Source organism: Astatotilapia calliptera, chromosome 19, assembly GCF_900246225.1.
Source record: "Astatotilapia calliptera chromosome 19, fAstCal1.2, whole genome shotgun sequence".
Lineage (NCBI taxonomy): Eukaryota > Metazoa > Chordata > Actinopteri > Cichliformes > Cichlidae > Astatotilapia > Astatotilapia calliptera.
Window position 1 is genome coordinate 17338218 of NC_039320.1, and position 23408 is coordinate 17361625.

The 23408-nt window shown below is 37.9% G+C and overlaps 3 protein-coding genes across 15 annotated transcripts in view; all 3 read left to right on the forward strand.

The window, feature by feature from the left end:
* Positions 1-4078, forward strand: part of tnika (TRAF2 and NCK interacting kinase a) — a 53747-nt gene extending 49669 nt beyond the window's left edge. For 10 of the 12 annotated variants that reach the window (XM_026151107.1, XM_026151108.1, XM_026151109.1 and 7 more), the window contains 3 exons: positions 387-546; positions 1658-1797; positions 2504-4078. In XM_026151107.1, coding sequence (XP_026006892.1) covers positions 387-546; positions 1658-1797; positions 2504-2587 — 384 coding nt within the window. In that variant the 3' untranslated portion in view covers positions 2588-4078. Of the gene's footprint in view, positions 1-6; positions 38-386; positions 547-1657; positions 1798-2503 lie in introns of those variants that run through there. The other 2 variants (XM_026151112.1, XM_026151113.1) reach the window with 1 other exon arrangement.
* A 1770-nt stretch (positions 4079-5848) lies between these two features.
* slc2a2 (solute carrier family 2 member 2) lies at positions 5849-14606 on the forward strand. Its single transcript, XM_026152510.1, has 12 exons — positions 5849-5932; positions 8360-8455; positions 9323-9519; positions 9688-9812; positions 10026-10141; positions 10235-10397; positions 10895-11001; positions 11319-11399; positions 11518-11622; positions 11825-11926; positions 12347-12550; positions 12671-14606. Exons 1-12 carry the CDS (start codon positions 5918-5920, stop codon positions 12860-12862), a joined length of 1503 nt encoding a protein of 500 aa, XP_026008295.1. The 5' UTR covers positions 5849-5917; the 3' UTR covers positions 12863-14606.
* A 1031-nt stretch (positions 14607-15637) lies between these two features.
* On the forward strand, positions 15638-23118 carry eif5a2 (eukaryotic translation initiation factor 5A2). Of its 2 annotated transcripts, none has more exons than XM_026152638.1 (5): positions 15638-15779; positions 16795-16975; positions 17106-17210; positions 20598-20729; positions 21118-23118. In XM_026152638.1, exons 2-5 carry the CDS (start codon positions 16814-16816, stop codon positions 21178-21180), a joined length of 462 nt encoding a protein of 153 aa, XP_026008423.1. In that variant the 5' UTR covers positions 15638-15779; positions 16795-16813; the 3' UTR covers positions 21181-23118. The 2 variants fall into 2 exon arrangements, with proteins under 2 accessions (XP_026008423.1, XP_026008424.1); XM_026152639.1 differs by lacking the exon at positions 15638-15779 and adding an exon at positions 15819-15916.
* Positions 23119-23408: the final 290 nt, after the last annotated feature.

A 23408-nucleotide genomic window follows, 5' to 3' on the forward strand; every position in this document is an offset into this window, starting at 1 on the left:
TCTTAGAGTTCATCTGGCTGCCACAAACTGCTTTCAGGTAACTACCATGAAATAGCATGCTGACACAAGTAACAACACTTACTGTATTCTGAGGCACCACAAATGGAAAGTATACAGGTTCAAGCAAGCCAAAGACTTTCATGGTCTGAGGCTCCAGATACTTGAGCAGGTTGTTTGAGGATTATAGAATATAGTCCAACCCCCCCCCCCCCCAAAAAAAATAAATAAATAAATAAAATAAAAAAAAAAAATGAACCCACGCCAGTCCACAGCTTAAATTCTAGTGATGAAAGCTCTATAATATTTTAATCTAATGTAGATTATGATTAAAGTTGACAGATTTGATTAAACCCTCTGAAATGCTTGCGTGTGTTTATCTGTATTAGATCCAGAGCCAGGTGACACCCCATGCCATCGTGGTGCTGCCAAAGACTGATGGAATGGAGATGCTGCTGTGTTACGAGGACGAGGGTGTCTATGTCAATACCTATGGTCGAATCACCAAGGACGTGGTGCTACAGTGGGGAGAGATGCCTACCTCTGTTGGTAAGCCCCACCTACATATGGATTTATTAATGCTTTTGCTTAAAATAGATTTCTGTTAAAATTGATGTAATTATAGAGTAATTCAGTCCAGACCTTAAAGCAGCACAGAGAAATAGCCAGATCAAAGATCTAAATTAAATTAGCAAAATATGAAATAAAGAAATATTAATATGCATTTCAGCTCCTACATGTGTGTGCATGCGTGTGTGTTGTGATATGAGGTCTCTCAGAACTGTGCTAAAAACATAAAAACTCATTAGTACAACCATGAAAGAGGCTGTCAAAAATGAGGAATCATAAATAGGAACCACTAGCTCTTATAGTGAAGCAGTTCACTGATATGGTTTGCGTTAAATTGTAATAGTAGGCAGGTCCACTGTAAACCAATGCAAACTTGTTCTGAGTTTTGAGTAGACCTATGCGGTTTAACATAGCTCTTAACCACCATCATCTGAACACAAAAGGTTGATATATATTTTTGCAAGCTAGTTGTTCCATCCCTATATTCCACATGATGCTCCTTCCCACTTGGAGAATTGATGTCAAGGCCCATTGAAACTGTTGTGACAGTATGTGGTGTCCCAGAACCCTAATAAGACACTTAATGTTGCTTGCTGTGTTTGCCATGCATCTGTATGTTTGAGAACTCCAGAAAAGACTCTAAAAATACTGTTTCTTTCTTGTGTTGTAGAAAGTATTATCATGGGGTGGCTAGTAGTGTTACATTAGTACAATAATGCTAGTTCTACCTGGATTATTAAAATCTGTCCCGTGAGCTCAACTGGCAAGGTTTAAGAACTGCCATGTTGGCGAGGAATTGTTCATGAAATATATTTTATTTCAGTTGAACTGCTCAATAGTCGCCTCTGACCTCTTACTTCTGTGCAGTGTGGAAAAAGTACAAAGAATAGGTCAGCACATGTAAAACATTGCATCACTGCATAACTTGCTAGTTAAGTTTTCAAGAAAAGAAAATATGCGAGTAATAAAGTTATAAAGTCTTTCTGCACTGTGGTCTGTTGAGTTTTTATATATACAAGGAAATGAACTGTATGTAAATCTGATTATACACTGTTTTACATATTTTTTTTAATGTTTTTCTATTTTTCAGCCTATATTCATTCTAATCAGATTATGGGCTGGGGTGAGAAAGCCATAGAGATCCGTTCTGTAGAAACGGGTCACCTGGATGGAGTTTTTATGCACAAGAGAGCCCAGAGACTAAAATTCCTGTGTGAGCGAAATGACAAGGTAATATGCTGACTTACTGCTTTGGACTAGTGTGGCACTAGTCACATACTGTAAAATTACCTAACATTACTTGCTCTAGTTTTGACCTATCTCGAGTGTTTTGCGGTTGCAGTGCTTTTCTGTATGGATAGAGCAGAGCCCACATTTGCATATGGAAGCTTTTAAAACATGAATTCTAAGAACTAAGTTTATTATACGGTGCACCCGAAACATAACCAAACAACAAAGTTTGAATGAACTGCCACGCATAATTTTAGCGTTTTGGGAATAATACTGCTGTATTTCAAGAGTGGGACCATATCTCATACACTCCCCTTTCAGTCCCATGGTTTATATATGCCTCCCTGCACTCCAGGCAGTTTATTATCTCCTTCTCCTTTCTAATTTCCCACACTTCTCATTAGTACTGTGGATCTGCTCAGCCCAGGAGCTGCTGCCAGTCCTCATTAATGCCTTCTTCAGGCTATATGGATATATGCTTATCTTTCAATAAATGTCGCCTAGCCTAACTCCGGATGTGGTCCCTTCTAGTGAAAAAGAGTTTTAGATGCAGGTTGGACATACCTATACATATGTCACAGTTTGTAGGTGGTGATGTCTCGAGTACACTTAACATATTATTTGATAAAAGTAAATTCAATTGCATCATTGCTAATAATAATTGTGCTTTTTGAGAACACATGCTTTTCATGTTTTTTTTATCCAGGTATTCTTTGCATCCGTGCGCTCAGGAGGTAGCAGCCAAGTTTTCTTCATGACGCTCAACAGAAACTCTATGATGAACTGGTGATGTCTCCCCTTACTCACTCTGCCTCACTCTCCCACTGGTGGCAGCCGACCTTGACCCACCACACATCTCACAAGTGAACCCGACTCACCGAGATGCCACAAATGAACTGTTGCAACACTGGAGAGGCTAACAAAGTGTAGAGAGAGAGAAAAAGAAGTTATTTTAGTGGAAAAAAAAAAATTCTAAATAAAGACAGAAGTTATTCTAGATTAAACCGGGTCATTCAGAAGCCATCCAGCTGACTGGCAAACTGGTGCCACCGACTTTCCAAACAATCTCTTCTTCCCTGTTTCTCTGCAACTCTTCTTTTTATGTAGCTCAATTTTTCTCTTTATTCCCTCAAAACTGACCAGTGCATCCAAGTGTTTGACAAATGTAGAAATACACTTTTGACCTTTCTTAACCCCCCTCCCTTCACTCCTGTCCATCTTGGTAGCTCAAACTCATTTTCAGTCCTTTGAGACCCATATTCATCAATTTCTTTACTTCCTACCCACTGTGTGTGGAATACTACTACACCTCAGAGATTGGAGAAGCAATATATGAATACAATTTAATCTAAATTTAAATATACTTCTAATAGAACGGTGCAGGGAGAGCAGCTGAGAGATGACAAATCCTCTTTGAATGTCAGCGATGAAAGCAGACAGCCTGATTGATTTTCTTTCTCCTTTGACACTCCCTTCCTCCTCCACTTCCTCCCCTCACTATCTTTTGGTTTCTGAGAAAACCGAGTTGTGATTTAACGTTCGATCGCATGCCACCGATAGAGATGCGGTGAGACATTCTGCCGTCAGGTGGGTCTTAACAGTATGCAAAGATGATATCTGTGTCCCTTTAAAATGAAAATCACTGGTCCATCCTGTCCTCTTCCCTTCTTTGTTTTCCTTTCATTCCTCACCTCACCCCTTTCCGCCAACATCGTGATGATGATCTCTTCACTTTTACGTCTTCAAACTCTGAAGGTGCTGCATCAGATATACTGTAATATTAAACGAGCAATGGGAGTGGGGTTTTTTTTGTTTTGTTTATTTCTGTTCTTTTATTTTTCTGTGGGACAATTTTGAGTCAGACAGTCTTTGAAGTTTGATGAAATGTACAGCACATCTGTGTCTCTGAAATCAGGAGTGTATTTTAGTGTGTACGTATGCGTGCGTGTGAATTTGTGTATCTCAATCAAAGTTGGACATTGAAATCAATGTCCGGCGAGAATAAAGTAATTCATGTCTTTGTGTGTAAACTTACCTTAATCTGATCAAAGCAACACTGAGTGTGTTTACATGCAGATTTATAATTTTATCTTCGTAGTATGAAGTTTATGAGTTGGTGTCTGAACACCATACGTTTAAAATAGGCAATATTAATGGCTGATTTTGGGGTGGGAGGGGGGTGTTTTGTGTGTTTCCATGAACACAGTAGTGTCTTGGCTGTTCACTCTTACAGCCGCTTAGCTGCAGAAATATGACAATGCATATAAAGAGCTCATAGCCTCAACAGGATATGAGCTACTATCCCAAATACTGTGTGCATGTGAAAGCACTCGTTGTTAACAACTGTGGGGTCGTCTTGAATCATGCTCCTCCTTGGTTGGTTCTTCTGATTTTTGGCTCCTAACTGTTTGTACAGTGCCTAGCATGATGTAAGCAAAACGTAATCAGAGGCCAAAAGATTACTGCTTTTTTTTTTGGCCGATATGGTTACATTACAGGTTTGTTTTTGGTTGTTCTTTTTTTAATCTCTGTGAAGGTTATTATCTAACGTAACTGACTGGCGATGTTATTTTTCTCCACTTATGGAGATGTACATTAACAAATTTAAGAGTTTGATTATTCTTTGAAAGGAGCAACTAATTATGACGAAACTTTGCCATATATGTCCAAATACTTTGCACAGCTCAATCATCAAAATTATGAAATCGATTTTACTTGTCAAAATTGAGGCGATTTTGGCTTTACATTAAAACCGTCATCATCCCACCACCTGGAGACAAGCTTCGGGAAGCTCATGTAGAACTCAGTTACTGTAACTATGAAAATATGAAGACTTTGCATGAGCAGTAAATTAAAACCACTAAAGACCTAAAACTCACACCTTTAACAGAAATGCAACCAGCTGGCACACCTGCCACATATAATAGTCCTGGTGATGGTTTAAATTTAAAGTCAGAGCTTAAAAAGATGGACTCCTGTTTTGTAATAACTTTGCTCTTAGATTTCTCAGTAAATTGGTTCTCTGGTTCACAAAAAATGGACATGTTTCTCAAAGTAATGATCCTCTGATTGAAGTTCTTATTTTCTGTTAAATTGTTGAATGTTTTCTGTTGTATTTTCAAGGATTTTTTACACATCCATATACAGTAGTAGCTGTTACTGTGCACCTGTAACTTAGGGTTACCGATCTCTGTTAGGGGGAGCAGGCTCTAACATTATAGCAATAAAGAGCTTAGCTGCAGAAACCACTGTCTTCCGTGTGTGTGTGTGTATGTGTGCACACATGCATTTCTGTGTCCGATTAATGATCATGTGGGAATGGGGCATTATTGAGGTGTTTGTTAATCATTTAATTCGCTCCCCTCATTGGAAAATGCTGACTGTCATTACACTGAGGTTTCTCCTTTCAAAGACGAAACCACTTTATTCTTTATTCAATTTAATTCTTGTTTTCTTTATTTTAAAAGAGCATTACTAATGTCCTGTTTTGGGATTTATTTGTTTTGTAAAAGAGATGCTGTAAGAGAGAAATAAATGAAACTAGCATTACTCTTCTCGAGTTGTGTGCTTTCTAAACATGTTTATGAGAGAGTCAGTTGTTTTTTGCAAGTTTGCACATTCGTATCACGTCTGATCCTCAGACTTTGTCCAGTCCAGCACTCAAGTATATCATTAACAGCAAATGTGTGTGTGTGTGTGTGTGTGTGTGTGTGTAAGAGTGAGAGGAAGAGAAAGATAATGTCATTGCTCCTATCAAGAAAAGCATTTTTTAGCAACAATATGCTAACTTTGGATTCCATATTTAATTGCAATATAAACATCATGTTTCATAATAATCAAGTGGAAGCACCACACAGAAGATCTTTAGATCAGAACTTTTCAACGTAAATTCTTCGTTGTCTCATTATACTTGCCATAAATATGATATACTATAGTAGTATGTAGGTTTGTGCATTGAAATCAGGAATATTATTGCTTCATTTATTTGTAAAAGGTCTTCCTGGGATGTGTGTGCATCTATGTGCATGTGCCATGTGTGTGTTTGTCTTTAGTCAGTGGACACAGTGTAATCAGGCATGCTGCTTGATCATTGCTAAACTCCTGACACTTTGGACCCAGCATGAAGACGGGAAAGGTAAGCGTATTTGGACATGTACATTCTTTACATTCTTTGCGCTTTATAAATGGCTACATATCTATCTCCTTTTACTGGTTCATGGAAAGCAGTGTTTGAAAGCAGGTGTCGTTGGCGTAAAGATGCTAAAAGCTTAGAGACTGTTAAACGAGAGGACACTGGCTTTTAATCATCAGGGCGTCCTGCTTGCATTATTACCTTGCTTAAGACACTCGTGATTAAAATTATGTGTCTGCTTCAAAGAGACCTTAAACTTGTTTAATTACTTTTGTGTGAAAGCATTTATTTACAGAAATGGTGAATAAAGGAGTAACTCTTTGAGCCACCCCTCATTTCTTTACATTTTGCCTCTTTTGTGTGCCTTTCTCTTTTTTTGTATGTCCTCCTCTTGTCTGTATATATTTCTGCTGTTTGGTGTTTATTCCTGCTGCCTGGATACCTCAGGAGCTAGACCTTCTTCAATTTTATTCTTCTTCTTCAGGAATACATGACAGTATTCATGTTTTTATTTATTTTGTTATTCACTGTACATGTGGGTGTAGCATTTTCACTCATCCAAGTGACTTCTCAGCTGACTGCAAGTTTCCCAACCTTGTACATTTGCATAATGATTGAAACTAGCACCGTTAATGTACAATGGGTCATAAAGTCAGTTATCAATGATCAGTATTATATAAATTGTAATGGGATCAAAGGGTATCAATATCTGTCTGTCATTTTAAAGAAGAAGGACTCCACTGCTGCATTCATCCCAGACTGGAGGTTATCTGAAATTTGGAGATGTCCTGCCTACTAGACCTGAGCTGCTGGGGCCTGAATGTTTCTCATTCGCTCCCCTTTTTTAATCACTGGGTGTTCAAACACCACTCTGTCTGAGATTAGTAATTATTATTCTCTGGGTCTCTTTCACAATGTGTCTTTTGTGCTGTCTTCCTCCCCTCACCCTTGGCCAGTCATGGCAGATGACTGCCCCTTCCTAAGCCTGGTTCTGCCAGAGTTTTCTTCCTTTTAAATTTGAATTTTCCATTCCCACTGTTGCCATCTTTTTCACAGGAGGTCATTTGTTTTTGAGATTTTCTCTGCTACTGTACACTCTTTACCTTACAATGCAAAGGGCCTTGAAGTGCCTGCTGTTGTGTTGTGGTGCTATATACATCAATCTGAATTGAACTTGAACTTGAACATTCAGGAAGTTACATCCAGCTTGTGTTAGAGCAGTTTGGAGCTGAATGTGAAGTGACTGGCAGGAAATGGGAATTAGCACCTCCAAGTGCAAAGCCATGGCTCTCGGTTAATGGTAGACTGCCCACTTTGGGTCAGAGATGAGTTCCTGCCCCAAATTGAGTAGTTTAAAGATCTCTGAGTCTTGTTCACAAGTGAGGGGAGAATGGAGCAGGAGTTCGACAGAGAGCTGAGTTAAAGGAGCTGAGCTTAAAAGCAAATCTCAAGCTTTATAGGTTGATCTAGGGTCCTACTCCCACCTGTGGCCATGAGCTGTGGCCAGTGACCAACAAAATAAAATTGTGGATACAAGCAGCAGGAATGAGTTTTCTCTTCTCTGAAGGGTGTCTTTGCTTAGCCTTAGCCATAGGGTGTCGAGCTTGGTCATGTGGGAGAGGCTCAGAGTAGAGTTGCTATTCCTCTTCACTGAAAGGCGGCTGCTGAGGTGGCATTGGCATCAGACCAGGATGCCGCCCAAATGCCTCTTTTTTGGGTATGACCTACAAGCTCAGGACATGCTGGAGAGATTATATATTTTGGCTGACTGAGATTGCAGTGAATCTCTGTAAAGACTGCTATGTAACCAATGTAAGTGGCCAGTGCTCTCACTGGCATTCATGCTTATCTGTATATTAATTGACCTGTGGTTGTGTCTTGGTGCCAGCCACAATAAAAAAATATATAAAAGGGTGGGGCATTTTCCCTCCTGGGTCCCCACTTGTCCCCCACCCCCTTCTTCTTGAATCCATTCCAGTAGTTTCTACAATCTCCTTCAGCAATTTCCTGACATCAGGGAATTTATATCTTGATAGTTACTCCTGTTGAGATGCTACGTAATAGGCTAATCACAGTAGTTGTCAGTGTGACATGTAATTACATTTCCGGGGAGGTCCACCACAGCTTATGACATGGGTTATATAAGGGTGGTCATACCAAATATTCACTTTCAAGTTTATTGGAGTTGTATAAACTTTATTTTTGCTTTATAGATTGTATTTCCATGTATATTTGCATGTTTCAATAACTGGCTGTTATTGGGTTAGCCATAGTGTTGTATAAAGAACTGAGAGGTGGCTCCAGACCTTCGCACAGCACTGTATTTTTATTTCTACTGTGAAATAACACTGAGTTTATTATAAATAAAGCAGCTTGTGTTTGTTCGTCTATTAATTTCTGTGGACTCATCATTACTGTTCACTTCTGCAGCAGCTAACAGGCACTCTAGCTCTGGCTGTGTTCACAGCCACTCTGGGATCCCTACAGTTTGGATACAGTCTTGGAGTCATCAACGCACCCCAAAAGGTAGACTACTTCACCCTTACTAAGCTACCCAATTGTCCCTGCCAGCCAGGGTGAACAAGAGGGATGTAAAATTCTGTAGCAATTTGGTGCTTTTTGATTACATTGTTAGGTAAGGTAAGCTTTATATTTAGCACTAGACTGGATGACTGGGAAGTAGAGATTGACTGATATAGGATTTTTAAATAATGAAATGACAGTGAAGTTTGAAAATAATCTTATTGTCCATTGTTGCAAGTTTACATTCTGTCCAATTTAGTCATGGACTGTAAGAGATGATAAAAATGACCTTCTGATTACTATAGCACACATATACACACTTGGGAAGATCCTCTACACGCTCAGTACATTTAACTTTCAGTGTAGTGTTAGTGCTTGAGTGGGCGTATTTGAAACCGAACAATAATCTTTTCCTAAATCTAACTGAATAGTTTTAGCAGTTAAAACATCACCGAATAGTGAACCAGAATCTGCCAGGTTCCACTACCACCTCACTACAGAAGATTTGAAATTTAAAAACTTTTATATTTATCAGTATATCATCAATATTGCAACTTTGTAATGAACATCAAAAAGTTAAGAAAATGATTAAATGAATGAAGAAAAAATTAACTAATGTACTGTCTGTGCTTTGATGAAACTTCTTTGTACACTGTTATGAAATGTGGTGAAAAAACAAAATCTGTCTATACATTTGTATAAACTGTGTATACTGAGGGATGTTCATGGTGGATTTTCTCCCTATAGGACTTCACGTTTGGATGCAACATATTTGTATTTATTTGTGCAAGCAAATTTTGAGTCAAGTCTATCTCTATGTTTGCAGCCTTCCTCGTACTGTTTCATAACATGTCTGTGTCTGTATTGTAGATCATTGAAAAGAGTTATGGCCAGTCCCTGGGTGTGTGGACAGAAAGGGCTGCTGGTTCATCAGAAAACATCACAGAAGAAGACCCAGGTCACCACCCTTCTGTGATCATGTATTGGTCATTGTCAGTGGCAATCTTCTCCATCGGTGGCATGGTATCCTCCTTCTTGGTTGGATTTGTGGGTGATCTGAAAGGGAGGTAAGAAAAGAAAAATGAATTAAAATGGCACAAGTGAAACAAATTTGGTTAAAAAACTAAAAGCTAGAGTATGGAAAATGATTAGACTAACGACAGGAGTGATGTAGCAAGTTTAGGGAGGAACATTTTTTGTATTAAACTGTCAGTTTACTTTCTCTTGTTTTGCAGGGTAAAAGGGATGTTAATGGTCAATGTTCTGGCTGTAGCAGCTGGACTGCTGATGGGTCTTTGTAAGATGTGGAAGCCACACATCATGGTCATCTCAGGCCGCGCTGTTATGGGTTTCTATTGTGGTACATTAACGAACATCTTACAGTCTTCAATCAACACTCACATAATGAAATCACAGTGTTTAAGGGTTTTATGGAAACACTGCGCTGGGATTTCTAAATGAACAAGAGTTCCTAAATTGCACATGGACATTAAACAACAGTCTTGTTATACTGTCGTATCTGTAACTGCAAATGTATTAATTTAAATGGTTTCACTTATAATGCATATTTAAGGTCTGGCATCTGGGCTAGTCCCTATGTACATTGGGGAGATTGCACCAAAAGCTTACAGAGGGGCTCTGGGAGCATTACACCAGCTCGCTGTTGTCATTGGCATTCTAATCAGCCAGGTGAGCTACAGTCATCCACGCACATGTACATGCACATCATCTTTGCTCAAGAGCACATGGAGGATATAATCTGAAATGTATATGTTGATGCAGGTAATAGGTTTGGATTTTGCGCTTGGTAATGATAAAATGTGGCCCCTGTTGCTTGGTCTGTCTGGAGCTCCAGCAATATTACAATCCCTTCTGCTGCCTCTTTGTCCTGAGAGTCCACGATACCTTTACATCCTATTGGGCAAGGAGCAAGAGGCTCGACAAAGTAAGTACAGAAACTTACTCCTCATCGTGGAACTTTCAAATGTATATTTTGGCAGTACGCTTGGGTAAATTATTGCACATGAGAGGTATTAAACACACTGTTGGCAGCTGGTTTGTTTAGCTTAGAACAAAGAGTAAAAATAGAGGATAACAAAAACAAAAAGACCAAAAAACAGGACACCGGGGAAGTGTTTTTATTATTTTTGGAGACCTTGATAGGCACTCCTGGCAACTCCTGGCAATATGGCGAATAACTGAATTTCCAAGATTCCTAAATAGCTTTTACTTTTCTCTGGCAATACTTTTTGGCACATTTACTGATTCTTTTATAGTGCTTTTCTGCTCTCCAGGAACACTCAAACAATTAACGCCAGCATTTTGCCTCCCATATTAAAGCCATTTTTAAAAGCATGTTTTTAACTGTACAGGACATTTTAAATTATAGTCCTACAACAGTTATTTAAGTAAGGAATTGGAAAATTTTATGATTTGTTTCAGGTCTGTGTCGTCTAAAGGGGCCGTATGATCCAACTATGGATCTGGAAGAGATGAGAAGGGAAAAAGAAGAGGCAAACAAAGAGGCCAGAGTCTCTATCTTTTCTTTGGTAGGTGTCTGTGCAGTTTTATTGTTTATACACCGTTTACCATTCATTTTCACAAAATGTCAATATTTCAGCAGCACCTCAAAAGAAAAGTTCAGGTTTTATGGCTTTAAAACAGTTATTTTTGTATTTCAAATAGCCTGAGCCACTAGAAATAATATTGCAACCAGAATATTTCTGAGTGTATAATACAGCATTCTGGTATTTCCACTGAATTCCCCAAAGATAGGGAGAAAAAAAACACCATTCACACAAATTTATCAAAAAAAAAAGTTGTTTTTTTTAAAAACAATATTTCACTTTTGTCTGTTCTCTCCCAGATCTGCTCTTCTGTATACAGAAAACAGCTGGTTGTTGCCCTCATGATGCACCTCTCCCAGCAGTTGTCTGGCATCAATGCTGTGAGTGGAAAAAGCAGTTTTAACTCTGTCTGAGTTAATTGACTACAGACCTGTGACTTTTCCTAAGTATGCAACCACTCAGAGTGTCAAGAAAACCTTTGCTTGTTTTCTCTTTAAGATCTTTTACTACTCTACGGCTATCTTCTCTCGAGCTGGTGTCAGTCATCCAGTTTATGCCACTATAGGAGTCGGGGTCATCAACATGATCTTCACTATGGTGTCTGTGAGTAGCAATATGAATACAAAACACACATAAACTTGCAAAAAATGTAAAACAGGAACCATGTACTGGCATAGTATTGTTTCTTCAATCTACACACTGTTACATACATGTAAACACACACACACACACACACACACACACACACACACACACACACACACACACACACACACACACATTTATATGTATATATGTGTTCCAGGTGGCACTGGTGGACAGGGCTGGCAGACGCACCCTAACTCTGGTTGGTCTTGGGGGAATGTGTTGCTGTGCTGTTGCCATGACAGTGGGCCTCAAATTGCAGGTTTGTCACTTCAGATTCACACCCTCAGTCTTTTTGCAATGCTTTGATCATATTATGTAGTGCAGAAAAGTTACATCACTGTTGATATCTTGATCAACTTGTTTATCAGTCTGTATTTTAAAAGTAAAGCAAACAAAAAGACTGTATAAAACAGGCAATTGCATAATTACATTTAAAGATAATTATAGAATATTATTATGTGTTAAGTTCAGATGTCATTTTGAGTCGGGAATAAAGCCAGAAAAAATAGCTGGAAGGTTGGGTTCTGCAGAGAGAGCTCCTACATTTCTTGTGCATACTCAGTGAGACACGCCTATGAACAGAAAGTAACAAAAAGTGCTCAAAGCGCATTTTTTCCTTTTTAATGTCCATAAATTTGAATAAAAATGTTTTTCTTGATTGATGTGCTCTTTCCTCCAGAATGAATATTCGTGGATGAGCTACGTCAGCATGTCAGCTATCTTCCTCTTTGTAAGTTTCTTTGAGATTGGGCCTGGTCCCATTCCGTGGTTCATAGTGGCTGAACTGTTCAGCCAGGGACCTCGACCTGCTGCTATTGCTCTAGCTGGCTGCTGTAACTGGACCTGCAACTTCATCATAGGCATGACCTTTCAGTATATACAGGTGAGGGGGAAAAGACACACATAGGCAATGTAAACTTGTGCTTCTCGTGAACCCAAATAGGTTGACATATCTCAGCTTCACTAATAATTCCTGATTTGTGTTTTTAATATTTCTCATCAGGATTGGTTGGGTTCTTACGTGTTCATCCTGTTTGCCGTGCTGCTTCTTGGCTTCGTACTATTTATTTATTTTCGGGTGCCGGAAACCAAGGGCAAATCCTTTGAAGAGATTGCTGCTATCTTCCACAAGGGACGTTGGATCCCTACAGATAATAGTGAACTGCAAGAGCTTAAATCATCCACAAATGCCTAAAACAAAAGCTGTTTGCTTTTGAAGTCTTATTCTATGATATACAAGTGTATATTCGATATTATTTCCTAGATGCTCGTTTATCACACACTTATCAATTTAGCGTTATAACGACCACCTGATTTGTTAAAGAGAAATTTTTTAAGGCTTGTGAACTACACAAAAACCAACGCTGAAATGTTGGAAAGTGTCATGTTTCCGTTATGCATGGAGAAAGGTTTACATTTTATCAAAATATGAGGGAAACTTTCAAAGAAGCTACAATCATTTTACACTGACAACAAATAACATGACATGACTGACTACAGAAAATTACAACCCAACTCTGCAGTTCACCTCAGCTCTACGAAACTTAGTTTATATGTGTAGCATCGTTAGTTTCCAGGATACTTACTACTGTTTTGGTTCTCTTTTATCATCCTCATAGTGATATTTACAGCCACTGCACATTATTATTTTTAAGTATATAAACTAAATGTAAACTACCTACTCAAGACCAAAACTGAATAGAGACTGGCTTATGAATACTGACATATTTAGGAGCTAAAGAGCTAGATGTCGGCATATGAACAAGGGGAGAGCAAAAAATAGAGCAAAAAGGAGAATGAATATTGGATTTGAATTCATCCTGGGTTTCAAATTAATACTAATTTTGCTCTTTGTGCTAGTGTGTAAAATACTCAGCTTATCAGCTTTAATCTTCTGCCCCCAAGTGGTTATAAAAAATAGTGCTGGCTATTGGCATTAAAGCATGAAAAAACTTAAAACTTAATGAATGAGCTAATGAAACAGCACTGAAGTTAAAACTTGAAACACAAGAGACAACAAACTATTAAAGTGTATGACTATGCTGTATGAATGTTTAGCTGCCACCACCGGATATTATTGACTTACAGGAGCATGTCACCTTTAATCTGCAGAATAATGTATGTATATCCATGTATGTGTCTTACACAAATGAAGTTACCCAGTGATTATATTAATAGTGAGTGCAAGCCTTTGTTTACTTTGTAAAACTGATCAGTGCTTTGAAAGCTAATCATGGTGTAGTCCCTGTTGTGATGTTAAATTACGTGAATTTGAAAGAACATTTATTTATACTCAGTTTAGATTGAAGTGACGTATTAGATGTGATTTCAAAGACTGATAAAGATTTATATTATAATTATTATTATTAATTTCTGCATCATCTTACAAAGTGCACCTGTAAAAAAAAAAAAAAAAAGAAAAACGGAAAAATGGAGGAACTTTGTGTGTTTACAGTATGTAGCAACACACAAAAAAGACCATTCACTTTGGAAATTCCATGCAAAGAGTCAAGGAGTTCAGAGAACAGATGGTTGGAGATGGGTGTTTAACTGATAATAGAAGAAATTTACTTTGCTTTCAGACACATCTGCTTACCCTGAAACACAATCTGTTTTACGCAGCCCCCAGCAACACCCAGGGAATAATTCAAGACCAATTTGCAGTTGTCAGTGTCATCACTTCACTGTATAAGCACCACTGTTGTGTTGTAAATTAAAATCATCATGGGTTAATGCACACATGGAAACACAGGATGGTGCTTTCTCTATCTATGTTTATCTTTAACCACAACAATAACAACCTTTGCCCTAGAGAAATATATATAAATTTTAATGTTCACATTACAAGTTAACAGGCCATATATGTTATGCTTTTAAGAAAATATATTGTCTGATTTTCTTTGTACAAGAAAAAATAAAAGAAGTATTTTAAATCACAATTTTCATTTCGCTGTTTTATTACATTTCACTGATGGACAAACGGCAAATGAAGACATCATGGAAACCCTGGACTGAATTTATCTGCCTGCACTGATTAGCTAAGCAACACCAAAAGACCCGAAAAGGGGTCAAATAACATGGATCATCATAAATTCTATCTTTGGAATTAAAAAAAAACAACTTCACAACATCTAACCATGTCAAGAACACTCTCAAGGAGGTATATAATTGTCAAGGTCTACATTCAAGAGATGTCTTCATGAACAGAAATACAGAGGGTGTACAAAACACAAAACAAGAAGGCCAGATTAGACAGAAAACATCTCAAAAAGCCTGAACAGCTCTGAAAAAGCAATCTCTTATCAATCTCTTTTCCTAATCTCTCCAGTAGAGTATGCTTTTCAATTAGGGAAAAGAAAATTAAAGACAGAGATACCCATAAACAAGCAGTAAGGTGGCTGCAATAAAGGCCTATCAGAGCATTTCAAAGGAGGAAATGCAACATTTAGTGATGTCCATGCCCTCTAGACTTCATACACTGCATGCAAAGTATATTTAAAAATATTTATTTTAAAAAAGTTTATCAAATTAATTTTGAGCCTCTAGTGGACCATGCATAAAAATAGCTGTAATTTCTAAACAGTAATGCACTATTTTCATTAAACCCAGTGAATTAAACCTGAAGGTCTGAACTTCAAGCACATCATGTCTTGACTGTTTGATTTAAAAACCATTCTGATGGTGTACAGAATCAAAACTACAAAAACTGTGCTTTGCCCAAAAATGTGGACCTGGGTGTACTTATTATGTAGGGGTCCCTGTTTTACATGATTTGATTTGAAGATTCGAATTAAATGAGCTCATAAATGCTTTAAAACACTTCACTAGTTTTCATATAGCCTACTGTTGATGCAGGGGGACTTTAAAAAAAAAAGAAAAAAGGCTTTTTTGGATAGGTCTGTACAGGTGTGCAAGGCAGGGCGGAAGTTACCTCCAGGAAGCCACTGCGCTCCAGCGCATAACGTTGCAACGTTTATATGAGCGCCCCCACCCTCCTCCTACTAACACGTCACACATGCCACCGGAGCCCGTACCTGCCCTCTCCGCTTCTCATGCGGTACAAAAGCTCCACGCATGCGAAGTGACTCTCCCTTTTCTCTTTAAGATATAAGGTAAGCTAAATGTTCAGGCTCAAGTTTAATATTTTTGACAGTAGCGCTGACGTTATGTGCAGCGCTTGTTTGCGGTGTAATGAAAACTCACCTCATCTCTAACACTGTGATGCATTCGTTATCTCGACAGTTTGTCGGTAACTTGGAATTAGTGGGCGCTCGTTGAGGTTTTTATTTAGCACTGTTGTCAAGCTAACATTAGCAGCAGTATCGTTATCCAGTGTCAGTGGATGTAGGTTGGGTTAGCGAGCTAACGTGGCTAACTATGACAGAAAAGGGACAGGATGAAGGTGCGGTTAGCGTACTGTTTTAAAGCTGTAGTGGCGGATGATCATCTGGCCCAGCTGCCACGTAACCTGCTAGGTCGTTAATGGGGCTTGTCTAACCTTAGCAGCCTAGCCAGTGTGAGAAAAACGCGACCTTTTTGTTTTGACCCAGTGAACGAAAAGGGTGGCTGACAAGTTACCGTGTTGGAGTATTATTTTTTTCCACTTAGTAGTGTTTATGGGAACATTTGGGAACCCAACAGCTTGGTGTCCAAATAGATTTAGCACATTCACATATGACGTTAGCCGTTAGCTTTTCGGGTGGATAGCAGGCAGCTTGGATACCGTGTATGGGTGCAACGCCTAGAAATGTTTACACTAGTTTGGGGAATGCATGTTAAAATTATAGCTTTATTGAACTTTTAGAATAATGCAATAATTATTTTAAAACAAATGCAAAGTAAACAAACTCAAAGTAATTCGAAAGGGATGGCTGACATTAGATCAAGTATTGAATTGTGATAGATTGAGCTAAGTTGTCATGTTTATAATCTGGAAATCTGTGCTGATTACTCACTTTTTAATGTCACTTATATAATTCCTCTTGTAAACTTGCAATGGGCCATTGGTTTTTGACACTATACAAATCATATTAATCAAATTCTTTGTTAAATCATCATCTTATTATCATTGTTATTTTTTATTGTATATATTTTTTTAATTTAAAAAAATGTATCCTGGTGATACAGTACAACCTGTGGATCCACTATGGCAGATGATGATTTCTCCACTGCTGATGCTGGGGCCTCTACAACATACCCAATGCAGTGCTCTGCACTGAGGAAGAATGGCTATGTCATGCTGAAAGGACGTCCCTGTAAGATAGTTGACATGTCTACCTCCAAGACTGGCAAGCATGGACATGCAAAGGTAAAACCACTTTGTCTATACTTTAGAATTCAGCGCTTAAGGAACTTTAGCCTGATGGGTCTCAGTTGTACAAGTAATACAGAATGCTTCTTTGGCACAAGGTAAGCTCTAATCAGTTCATTGTTCCCAGGTTCACCTTACTGGACTTGACATCTTTACACAGAAAAAGTATGAAGATATCTGCCCATCTACCCACAACATGGATGTTCCAAATATAACAAGGAAAGACTATCAGGTGAATGTTTCTTTTGGACATATCTTGCAATATTGCTTGCTGTGCAGGTTAAACAATTTAGTACTAAAGGGTAGTAACTGTTTGGAAATTTGTTTAAAGCGTGAAAGGAATGAATGGTTTGACTGCTGAAGGGGTGTGTCTCATTTATCAGAGCTGAAGTGTTGCTTCAGTATGTTTAAAAAAATATATACAGGCATCAGACTGGTCGGTCAGGTTTTGGATTGACCAATAAGCAGTCTTCTCTAACTGTTGGGCTATTTAGAGGCCGTAGTTTTCAGAAAATGCATCTTTTTCTTCGTATAATGAAATCTTCTATGTAGCAAATGAGTCTTATAATTTGCATTTTCCTGGTGGTGGTTTATTATGTTACGTTCTACCTATGGATGTATAGAGGCCCACGTGACAGATTTCAGGCTTTGTATAGATGTGCCACCCAGACCATACACTTCACAACTTCTTTGGTGTCTGCGGTTGTCTAGGTGCTTTTCCACGTAGTGTGCACTTTTTTTTTTTTTTGGTAATGGTTTAGAATTAAAGACTGTACATGACACTGTCCCTGATAGGCACATGCACAACAAAGAATGACAGAGCACATTGCTAGACTGCTAAGTTTAAATTTGAATGAGAAATGATAATTGCTGTAACTGCAAATGCAGCAGATACTGGGGATGTTAAACAATAGTTATGTGAGACCCAAAACCTAAGACGGGGGCTTGATCTATACTGAGTTCAAAGTGAGTAATCAGCCATCTTGCACTGTTTGGGAATTGCATCATCTGGATCTTGTAGCAACATCAAATGATACACAGATGTAAAAATTATACTACTGTTACCTTAAATTAGAGCTGGGCGATATACGATTTTTTCATATCACGATATGTTTTTTCATTTCAGGCGATAATGATATCTATCACGATATAAGCCAAATAACTATATTTGTAAGATTTAAATGTGCCGTTGCTCACAAGTAAAATGTGAAATAATCAGCAGCTTGTTTTGATTTAAATATTTATTTCCCATAATAAGTTCAACAGGGTAGATGTACTTAAGGAACATGAGACTTTTTCAGATAAATAAAGGCAAATCTTGCAAACTACACAAAAGGCAGCTGCTAAAGCGTTTAAGTTTCAAAATAGAACAAACAAAACAGACTACTAAATTGTCAATTCCACTTAGAAACAAAATATTAATTCTAAAAATAAATCTTAGTTTGTTTTACAGAAGAACAGACAAAATTGACTAACTTTTGTCAATATCAAATAAACTGAGAACTAAAAGGAAATTCTCAAGCTCTCCTTGTTGTATAGCTTAGCTTTTCAAACAGTTTTAACAGTTACTTTAGTCTGACAAAAGCCGAATGACGAATTAGCGCTTCCAGTCAGAGATTGAGCATGCACCGGTTTATTGTATTTCCAGACTTGCTTTTGGCACAATTTACAGTGCGCGCTACTGTTTTTTTTCTCAGACTTGAAATGGCCGAAATACCTTCACACTACGGAACTTCTATGGCTCTTCCGTTCGACAATCTCTCCGGCATTGGAACCATCATCTGTGTTCTCTTCAGTAACCTTCGGTCACGCTCTCGGTTGATTTTTCTCTAGTCGGCACACTCATTTCCTCCATTACCCGGGCGGCAAAGCGGCTGGCTGCTTCCCAAACAAATACACATGTGCGGCTTGGCACTTGTGCTATACGTAACAAGTCACGCGACGTGATGCTGAGGCTGTGATTGGTTCGGTTCTGCGCTACTTAATTTAGATTGGCTGTTTTTTTTGTTTTTTTTTTTAAAGAGGACAAGAGCGGCGAGGCCTATCGCAATAGTTTAATTTTTCTATCGAGAAAAAGTTATTTCGCAATACATATCGTTATCGTTCTATCGCCCAGCTCTACCTTAATTTGGTGTCACTAACTTAATAATCTCGTAAATTCCATGTAATTGGCATCAGGTACTAGTTCCTTCTGGTTGTAGTATGTATAAAATAATAGGGTTTTTCCTCTAGCCCAGAATACCACTGTGCAATATATAACCCACACGGTAAATGCATAAAAATTAGAAATGAAGTGTTATTTTTTTCCCAATATTTGTATTAGGGCTGTGCGATATGACGAAATATATCAGATGTTGAAATTAAAATGTCTATCGTTTCATATTATACGCTGTCGTTAGTTTCGTGATGTTGCAAAGTACAATGTTTACGGCAAGATCTTTTCCTTGTTTGGATGGTCACCACAGAGAATACCAACATAGCCAGTGGAGATGAGGGAGAACCAGGTAGGTCCAAACAGAAAAACCAGTCAAAACAAATCACGGATCTTATTCCTAAACGAGGGGCTACCTCTGTAGCATGGATATAGTTTGGTTATGAAAAGTCTGACACGAACCAGAAAACTGTACTATGCAAATTATGCCGCAAACCAGTCCCCACCACAGACTCAAACACGACAAACCACTTCTACTAGCTACGCAAGACTCATGTGTAAGAGTGTGGAGAGTTTACAGATGAGAAGCAAAAAAAAAAAAGAGTCATTAGGTGCTCAAAATAAACCTTAGACTCAAACTTGAGAAAAGGCTTTTCCCCGCAGCAGTTTCATGGATCAGTCAAAACACTCGACTCCAGGTACACGACGGCCAACTGAAAACACTTCACACAAATAGAATTCCCCGAGATTCGCAGAATTTACAGAAAATGCACTATTTTGTGGTATGTCGCTATCGGGATGAGAAATGTCTTATATCGGGATATGAGATTTTGGGACATATTGCACAGCCCTAATTTGTATATTTGTATAATGGATATTTTTTTGAATTAGGACTGTTCATATGTATATAGTGCCCCCCCCCCCCTCCCTTCTTCTTTTCCCACATGTCTGCACTGGGTAGGAGAATCTCATGTGTATAGTGACAAAAGACATTCTTTTAATATTTTAGGTGAAACCACTGCAATATACAGCTACAACACTTAGAGGCACAGTTATAATAGTGTAAAAAAATCTCCCAGCTTTAGTAGTTCAACATATTTACATATAAAATAATCATTCATGAATTAGAATGAGGGTAAAATGTTCAATTAATTTGTGATTTTTGATTTGAGGTCATATTGCCAGTCTTAACCTAAAGTCAAGTTACAATATATACTGCCTCCTTTTAATTTTATTTTTATAAACGTTTTCTTGTTTTTAGGGCTTTGTTATTGATCTAAACCACAATGTTCTGTGTATTGCTGCTTCACAGTAAATGCTTTCTGTTGGTGTGAATCACCACAGTGTTATGAAGAAAGCATTAAAATTAATGTTTACAGCAATTGCAATAGGAAAAAGTACTTGAATCACTCTTATGATTTCCTAAACTATTAACCTCTTCCATTCTGTTTACAATGGCAAATTTAGGTAATTGATGTGGCTGATGGTTTCTTGGCTCTGATGGATGACAACGGAGAAACCAGAGAGGACCTTAAATTGCCAGACAATGACCTGGGAAAAGAGATTGAGAGGAGGTTCACTAACGGGGACCAGTTTATGGTGAGTTCCTGTGTCCTGAAAAAAAAAAAGTTCTAAAATCCAAATAAATTTTAGAAGCAAATTTATTTGGATATTTTCTGATATATTGCATTTCATTTAGTCATAAATGAACTCTGCTGTCTTCACTATATTTACTTAGTGTCCATTTTAATAATGTAATAATTAAGAAAAATTCCTTACGTTAGTCTAGAACACTTGTATTCTTATGTGCTATTTTAAAGTGTACTAGTGTACTTTAACATGTTTTAGTGGTAGAAATGTCCTGGCCTATCAATTTGAGAAGTCATCATGCCATACTGGATCAAACATATTTGCATAAAATATATACATAAAAATCAAGGTGATGTGAGAATACTGGACCCAGATCTTAATTCCTTTCCATTTTCAGGTCTCTGTGTTAAAAGCTATAGATGAAGAGCATGTAGTGGGCACGAAGACCATGACTTCCTAATAAGTCAAGGACAACGCTGGAGACCTCACAATCCTATCCTCCATTATGGTTTTGGAGCCTCACCAAAGCTACTGGCCTTTGCCCCACACCGCCACCAGATTTGCTGCTGTCAGCTAAAATCCAGAAACTGGACGTGGTCAGCTTCTTCTCTATCTAAAGCTCAGACGTGACTGGCATTCTCTCTAAACAGTCATCTTCCCCTTGCCATCACAGCATAACTTTGCAGTGGGTGCTGATATTATTCCAGTATTTCCTACAAATATTTCAGCACTCCATAACATTCCTGTTTGAGTACTCGTTACGTGTATTTGCTTTTAAATTACGTTTTATTTTTAAAAAAGTTAAACATTTTCAGATGCCTGTAAACATGGCTTATGTTTACAGGGTTAGATGCTGTACCTGATTTATTCTCTTTAATGTTTCCCGTAAAATAATTCAAATTCAGCTGGCTGATATTTGCTCCAGCTATAATCATTGCACAGTTAAGAGACCCTAAAGCATTAACGTTATTAGTAGCTTGACTATATCTGCCTGCCTTTACAAGTGACGCACAGTCATCTGCATGCACATTCATGACTAGTATACTCATGCCTTAGCAGCTATGAATTTATGTAAATGAGAATTTTACTTACTCATGGCAGGATTTCTATAGCTCATAGCCAGGACTCAAGATGGGCCTTTTTTTTTATTTTTATTTTTTTTTAATTTTTTGCAGTCTCAGCTGTTATGAAGCTGAACAGGCCATAATGGGGTGATTGGGTGGGGCCATATTCTCCTCTATGCTATAAAACTTTCCTTTCACTTGAGGCCTTTACAAGCTGTCAGATGTATAGAAACTGATTTTAAAAGAACAAAACACTTAAAAACATGTGCTATTTAGTCTTAAACTCTTTATTTTAATTCCAACAGTTTTGTCTCTATTGACAAGTACATTTCGCATTCTCAGAATGCTACTGATATCATTTTTCTTTTTTTTTTTTTTTCTTTTTTTGGCAGAAATTGTCAAAATATTGTATGATGTAGCAAAATCTGTGGAAGTTATACTTTGAGTTATCCAATTCTTGTTGTGACATTCATGACGAGCAGAAATTAGAAAAGTGGGAAAATGGTAGTTACAGAGTAGTTGAGTAAGCAGGTCTATTTTCTAGTCTAAAATGCCTCACAAGGAGTTTTATTACATATTGCTTAGGTTAATTACTTCTCCATTCACAAACTGTTCCTCGGAGACATCAGGTAATGGCAGGAAATCAGAATGTGTTTACATGCACTGCATCAATGTTGCTGGAGAACCTGCATTTATATGCTGGTATTGTTGGTTTTCTCCCCTACCTCCTAATGGAAAATAAAAACTGAATGTAGTGTTTTGAGAGTATTAGCATTGCTAACTAAATTTAAAGCATTGCAGTCAGTTTTTTCTTTTTTCTTGTTTTGTTTTTTGAGCTGAGCATTTGGATACTGTTTCAAGAGTGTACAAAAACCCTCCTGTTTAGCTTGTGTAGATGAATTAATCAGACTGGTTAGAGGTTTTAGTCTGCCTTTTGGTTTTTGGTTACAAGTGTCCATGTGTGTATACATTCTAACACTAGCTATTCATTTTTAGTCATGAATCTTTGTTGTTGTACAAACCCTGTTCAAACCTCAGTTAAGCAAATGCATTTAAAACTGTAGCTTTCTGTAGCCGAAGTCCCCCAGTCCCTTACACCATGTAGAGAAAATGTTTACATGATGGTTATGACGTTAGGTCATTGCTAAAAATCTACAACAACCAGACTTCTTACATTTATGTGAACACAGGTTGTAATAAACATTGGAAGATATTCTTTTTCCTTTGCACAACAACAGCTGCTCTGTAATGTTATTATTTTATTATTGTTTTGTGTTTTTGTTGCTTGGACTTGAATCTAAGCTTAATATTCCATTACATCTGTCAGCAAATTGTGTGTTTTGTAATAATTGTATTCATACTGTACCTATTCAGTGTGCAACCTGGTCTTCTAAAAACCTTTGTTCCCTTACAGCTAAACTGGAATGGACAACTTAAAATTTCTCCAACAAGACACTGTGCAGTTTTGCAAGATGTTCAAAGTTGGCATAAGGAGGCAGGCTGGCAAGTGGGAAAATTATATCCAGGAGTTAGTCAGTGAAAGCAGGGTCTTTCCACTTAGTTACCTATTAAGATTTGTTGTTATTCAGTGGTTGGTTGTAGGTGCAAATACTACTTGGTTTTG